This window comes from Glossina fuscipes, unplaced genomic scaffold, assembly GCF_014805625.2.
Source record: "Glossina fuscipes isolate IAEA_lab_2018 unplaced genomic scaffold, Yale_Gfus_2 60684, whole genome shotgun sequence".
In the NCBI taxonomy this organism is placed as follows: domain Eukaryota; kingdom Metazoa; phylum Arthropoda; class Insecta; order Diptera; family Glossinidae; genus Glossina; species Glossina fuscipes.
The window spans coordinates 135,252-142,355 of NW_024003007.1; the positions used below are offsets into that span (position 1 = coordinate 135,252).

The window sequence follows — 7,104 nt, forward strand, 5'->3', positions numbered from 1 at the left end:
AGAGCAAGCATAGATCCCGCAAAATCATACGATTTTGCCTATGCTTGCAAGAGCAAAAGGAAAAAAAAAGGAGTACCGCAAAATCATACGATTCTTTGCTTTTGCAAGCATAGGCAAAATCGTATGATTTTGCGGGATCTGTGCTTGCTTTTGCGAGAGTAGCGGCAAGCCGCTATAGAAAGAGCAACAGGAAGAAGAAGAGGGAAATTGAGTAAGAACGAGAAGTTTGTCTGTTTTTCATTTTCAAGATAGAGGGGAGAACAACTTTGAAGCTGGCAGAGTGCGGACGTGTCCGCGAGTTGTATCTTCAATTATTAGACAAAAAAAAAAGGGAAAAGTACAAATATGCAATTAACAACGAGGAGCAAGCAATAGCAAGTGTGCGCTGTAAATTTTATTCGAGAAACAGAAATATTTGCTTAAATTTTAACTTTTGATTGTGAAATAAAAATGCCTACTTAAACTTCATTGCCAAATATTTGCTTAAATTTTAACTTTTGATTGTGAAATAAAAATGCCTACTTAAGCTTCCTTGCCAAATATTTGCTCAAATTTCAACTTGTGATTGTGAATCAAAAAAGGGCTACTTAAACTTCATTGCTGTAACTGATGTGCATTGAAATTATTATTACATTTTAAATTTTATTCAAGAAACAGAAATATTTGCTTAAATTTCAACTTGTGATTGTGAAACAAAAATGGCTACTTAAAATTCATTGCTGTAACTGATGTGCATTGAAATTATTATTACATTTTAAATTTTGTTCAAGAAGCAGAAATAGTTGCTTAAATTGTAACCTTTAGTCGTGAAACAAAAATGTCTACTTAGATTTCATGATTGTAGTACTGATGTGCACCTGAATTATTATTACATTTTTACCTTGTATGCGTGCGTTTAATAAATTATAGAAGAAAAAAAAGAAAAAAAAAGGGTTTTAATCCAACGATCCAAAAAGGAAAATAATCACAAGTTTTTTTGATAAAATAGCATGATTCATGATTCACCATGAACAAAAAGCCAAGTGCGTTTGGTAGATTATGAAAAACGAGGAGAAAAAGGAATACTCCAGTAATTTATAAATTCTTACCGAAATAAATTCTTTCTTAAGCGTTAGTGTGGAAAACTCGAAGTTTTTGTTGACGTCACTACCTGTTAAAAGAAAAAAAAAGGATAGGAAGAAAAAAAATAAAAAGGAAACTAAACAAAAAAAAAGGATCAATGTGTTTACTTCAGTCAAGATGCGTTAAGAGGAAGAAGAATAATTTTCCAGTTTCAGTAGCTTATGAATTACGTGCACCCCCATGCACCTACATCCCAGCTGTGTTGTGATTGTGCTGACTACTTAAAACGAACTTCCTACTTCCTTGCTGTGAACAGGAACCGCCGGTGTAGCACTACCGCAACGACCTCGCCTCGACACCGATCGCATCAAGTATTGTAAGTTATTTTAGTTTGTTTAATTCCCTTTTCTTTTTTGTGTCCCCGATGAGTGGCTAAGCGTTACAGCTGCCGCCGCTGTAGCTGAAAGACGAAAGGGGGGGGGTGTGCATATGTAGGTCAGACGCAAGACGACTACCGACTAACTTACGGTGGACAGACGGACGGTAGACAACCGACGGGACCTTTTCATTTTTTTTTATTATTATTTTATTTCTTTGTCAGGAAAAGATATATGCTTAACCGGCAATGAAAGTATCGAGTCTCATGACAAATTTCTTACCTTTTGTTTACTTCTATCAAAAAACATATGTATTTTTCCTCATATGCATTCTGAGTGGTTTTTGTTCAGTTTTAGAGACTTTAGGTTCGCTTTTTATAAATTCTGGGAGGCTCTACGTGTGATTTTAGAAATTCAGAGAATCTGAACTTGGCGAGAATTAAGAAAGAAAGAAGAGCGAGTCTGGATTTGCTGATAACTTGTTGAATTGAAAAAGGCGACTCTGAATTATTGTAGAACTATGATTAATAATAATTTCTTTATCTCTTAAATAAGGCAGGCAAATGAAATAAAAATTTTTTTTCCATTTGAGTCTGAATTTGAACACAAATTATACATATGCTTCAAAAGCAAAGTGCTACCGGATTCAGAGTCACCAACAATTGAGAATATTTCACATATCTGCATATTTTTAAATGTACCACGTTTTTCACTTTCAATGTTCTCTTTTTGCTGACTGATTTTTAGGTTAGGACGTTCGCAATCAGATTCGCAACCAAATCTTGTACTCTTTCTGTTCATCTTGTACATCAAATATTTTCTTCTTTTGTTTTGGAAGCGCATTCATATCTCCTTCAATTTGACTAATATGGTGTTCTTTAAATTTTATGAAATTAAAATTAATGAAATGTAGGAGTCTGTCTTTTTCAAGGACGAATATATTCACCGATTACTTCATTGATTCGCAAGCATTGGAAAATCTAGATATATAAAATAAACGATGAACGAAAACAAATGATGTTTGTTACCTAATCTCTGGTTTTTTTTCGTATATATACAATTTTAGGTATACCATAGCGTATATTCAAACTTACAAACTTGCTTGTTCTCTGTAGTGACATCTACAAGCATAGAAAATTTTTGCTCTCTACTTAATGGTAAATCAAATAAATAATCATTTACAACCTGTAGCTACGTCAACTAACGTCATGTCGAAGGATAGTGAAGGCTAAAAAATTTGGGACCACATATTTTCTTTCTAATTTTGCATTACATAAGTGAAATGCTTACGACGCGTCCCATATTTTAGTATTATAATATTTTAACAGTCGAGATCTCGATATTTTAATCTGGAGATCCGAGATTATGTAGCTACTTAAACAATATGGAGCTTCACTGTTGAATAAAAAAGTATAAATAAGGACGGACGGATATACAGTGTTCCTATGTTGGCCAAGAATTATGTACCTTATATGGTATCTGCTGTTGCAAAACTGCTGTCGTTTGATAGTTTTTACTATATAACTGTGAAAAGCTTTCTGTTGACAATAGCTGAGACATTTAACACATTTTTCTTGGCTCCATCATGCTTACAGCAAACCAACCTTACAGCGGTATCAGAAAATAATGCTTTGTGTGGTATAGTTTTTACAGCAAGTGCAAAACATATGCTTAAGTATTGTTTACACCTCTCACATCATCATAAGTCATTTTAGCTCTAAATTTTATATTTCATATTTGGAAAACAAATTGTACGTCAATTAATTTGATTATCAATATAACTAATCATAGCCAATGCAACAAATGTCTTCGTGTGCGAAGTAGCGAACGCACTAGCAAGGTCTGGTGGTTTAAAGAAGAAAATATTTGGCACTGAAATGGTAAGGTGGCCGACGAGACCTGAGAAGTCCGCTCGGTGCACACAATTGTCAATGTTGCAAATGTCGCCAACGTTAATCAGAAGATTGGCAATTGCGACGACTGCGCGTCCTTTTTAATTAGACTTCCTTTCTCTAAAACTTAAGGCTCTCCAAAAAATCAGAAAAGGATTCTTATTATGGAAAACACATTTTTTAAAAATGAAAGACGTGGTGTGTTCCACATTTAATGGATAGTCCAGTAGTTGACTGCAAATAAGAATCCAGACAGATAGCTTCCTTCGGAAATTATTTAATGCATTTATTAAATGAAAGCTTTAGAAATAGCCAGAGTACGATCCACTCCATAGGCTACTATAGTTTCTTTACCGTTGATTACGGTTTTAAAAGGGAAGAATTGGTCTTTTTTATGTCCTAAGCCTTAGCTGCGTCCGAATCATTTAATTAACCATATTCTGAATTTCCTCATCCGAACAAATCTCCGTTATTATTTAAAGCTAAAACGCAATCACAAGAACAAGCTAATTTAATTAAATGCGAAACTACTTTTTATAAGCAGATTACGTACTGCACTTATTTTTGTGACCAGATGTGACCAAATTCAGACGCTTACTCTCAGATGTGAGCAAATCATTTTTCAATTACTCTCAGATGTGACCGATTGTTAACAAATACAGGCTGACTCCGTACGTAGAGGCAAATGGGTAGACAGAATTATGATAATGACATACAGACATTTGATAACTTGAAAACTATGCAAAATATTTATTTACGATTAACGAGAAAAAATACTTGATCCAAAAAGCTGAAATATTTTTCTTTTTTACTTGTAAAAAAGTTTTTGTTATTTCTATGAATTCATTAATTAGGAAATTTCATTTTGCTCTAAATACGGTTCTGAATTTTTGTAAGTGCCGTGTATGTATTCATAAATTAATTTAAGTAAATACTGCAAAGCTTTATTAGTCACCAAATCACCCAAATCTCTACTGTTAAGAAATTCATCCATTAAAGGTAGAAAACCTTCGCAATCACCGTCTGAAATTAACAAGCAAAACTCATAAATAATAATAGCTAATACGATACAAAGAAAACTAAAGCATTTACCGATCAGACGGCACAATTCAAATGACTTGAAAAATAAAAGAGTTTGTATATAATTGAAGACATTGTCGACATCATATTCAATCAGCGTAATATAGCAGCGCACCACGCTTTATAAGGAGCTCGAACGGATCACCTAAATAGTTAAGCAATTTCAAGGCTTTAGCTAAAATGCGCGTAAGACTTATTAAAATTATATAGGCCGATTTGGGATTAAAAATACGCATACAGTGGAAAAACGGTATACCACTCGAAATTTATTCACATCCGAAAAAAGATCCACTTTAACAATAATATTTACTTCGCCAGGTATGGCGTGCATTGTATCGAGAACTGGAATCCATCCGGAAAGAACCGTACCTTTGCCATGTGTAGCCTGTCTATATAACTCTAAGCAAAGAGGATTCAAACTAATATTTACTTTACTAATTGCATCATTGGCAGAGTAGGTAACAAGAAAATAAAGTCTGTCTGTGTAGCATAAGGGTGGGTTTTGCTTATGCAAATGGGATACCTTGTTTTACGATGACGCGAAAAATTATTGGCGTGAACGATGAGACAGCCAATCTGCTTTAGAGAATGAGGAAAGCGGCTTTTTAGTTTATGTATTTTCATACAAATTCAAATGACATGCTTTCTCTCTTTATATTTTACTAGGGTTTTCATATAAATTCAACTGGCATGCTTTCTCTTTTTATATTTTACTAGTGTTTTTCATACAAATTCAACTGGCATGCTTTTTCTCTTTATATCTTACTAGTGGTTATATAAGAATGAACATATGCATTTAAATTCTCTAAATACGACTCTGTACAGAACATATGCGTGCGAAAAAATAGATAGTTCAAATCATTTTTTGAGGTTAGAAAGAGACCTAAATTCTTTTTGTGTGTGTGCGAAATAAAATCCAATTAGGAAAAAAAAAATTTCCCAAACAGAATTTTTTGAAAAATTGAAAAAGTGAAGAAAAAGAAGAGTAATTGAGACAATTTTACCAAATTAATAATCTGAATACATTTGGATATATATTGTGAGTACCCAAAGTCGTCCCTCGTTTTGGCCTCACGGATTCTCCGTCTCTGGTGAGAGGAAGGGAGTGCTAGATTAAGATAGGATAGGAATAGAATAAGAATAGAATAGGGTAGAATAGTTTTAGCTTTGATGAGGTGAGACGAGTTTTAGACGTCTTCTTAGAGTAGTCGTCGAGAGTAGACTCCCGAGTAGCGTAGTCGGTTATAGACAGGCAGTTACTTAAGTGAGTGATAAAACAAAGTAAAAAAGTAATGATGGAAAGAAATAAAAGTGTCTCCGCGAATATTCATTTCTTGCGTGTTATCTTTCCCTGGGCCGCTGAGCTGCCCCAGCCTAAGGAAACTGGACGAAACGTCCTCGCAATTGGCGCCCGAGCAGGGACTCTTTTCTTTTAAAATAACAAAAAAAAAGTAAAGCATTTAAAAATTCAAAGTGAAAAAAAATATCAAAGAGAAAAGAAAAAAAGAACAATCGAAATCATGATTATACAAAAATAGAATGTTCCTTGCCAAAAACACAGCATGCAAAAGAAACAAGAAACAGCATTGGACAAACAAACGGAAATATTCAAAAAAAAAGAAAAAAAAAAGACCATGAACAATAAAATCGCAAAACGAAATATATTGTCTAATTTGTGACTGCACATTTAAGCAAAAAGAAAAAGAAAAGAACCAAAGAGAAAAAAAGAACGACAAACTATCCAATTAAATAATGGATGAAGTGCACTTTGCACAAATCGCAAAGGCAACACCTCTGCACACATGAGTGAGTAGAAGGAAAAAAAACATACAAAAACCGCAAAGAAAACCACACATGAACCGGACAACTGGTAAGAGAAAAAAACAGAGCATTATGCACATGTGGCAAAGAGTAAAAGAAATCTAAAAGGCAAAAAAAAATATAGAAAATTAAACAGCTATAAATAAAAACTGAATTAAATAAAAGGACAAATAATAGAACCAAAAATCGGAAAAATGAAAAAACGAAACATTATTAAAACCATTGTGTAAGGAAGCGTTTTTGCTTCCTTACGAAATACAAGTCCGTCCGCTTAAAAGCCCGCCCGCAATCCGCAACCAGCAAGTCCGATCTGTCCGCATGTCGTGCTGTGAACAATACACGAGCAGCCTCCTCCAACTTCAAATGCAAAATCATAAAAACACCCACTAATTATACCTTGTACAGATAAAATCATAATATCACACACTAATATACCGATACCTTGTAAAGATAAAATCATAAAACACACACTAAGCATACCTATACCTTGTACAGATAAAATCATAATATCACACACTAATATATCGATACCTTGTAAAGATAAAATCATAAAACACACATTAAGTATACCTATCCCTTGTACAGACAAAATCATGATATCACACACTAATACACCGATACCTTGTAAAGATTAATTATGCCTATACCTGGTAACGAGAAAAATGTCTAAACACATATTGTACAGGCCCACGTGAGTTAATTCATAGAAACACACACCACATGCGTGTAAAGAGAAAAGTACAAGCACTTAGTGAGTATGCCTCCGTAAAACCCCAGAAGCACACCACAGCACAGATTAAGAACCCCAGTGTACCAAAAAGCTTAGATCCAAATTTCAAAATGTAATAGCGGAGTCAAGAACTCAATTAAAA

General features: G+C 33.9%; 1 protein-coding gene across 1 annotated transcript in view; it reads left to right on the forward strand.

Annotated features, from left to right (window-relative positions):
• The first annotated feature begins 4,591 nt into the window (after positions 1–4,591).
• LOC119643399 overlaps positions 4,592–7,104 on the forward strand; it is a 5,795-nt gene continuing 3,282 nt past the window's right edge. The window contains exon 1 of the mRNA XM_038042750.1: positions 4,592–4,597. Within this exon, the coding sequence (XP_037898678.1) occupies positions 4,592–4,597 (6 nt within the window). The remainder of the gene's footprint in view (positions 4,598–7,104) is intronic.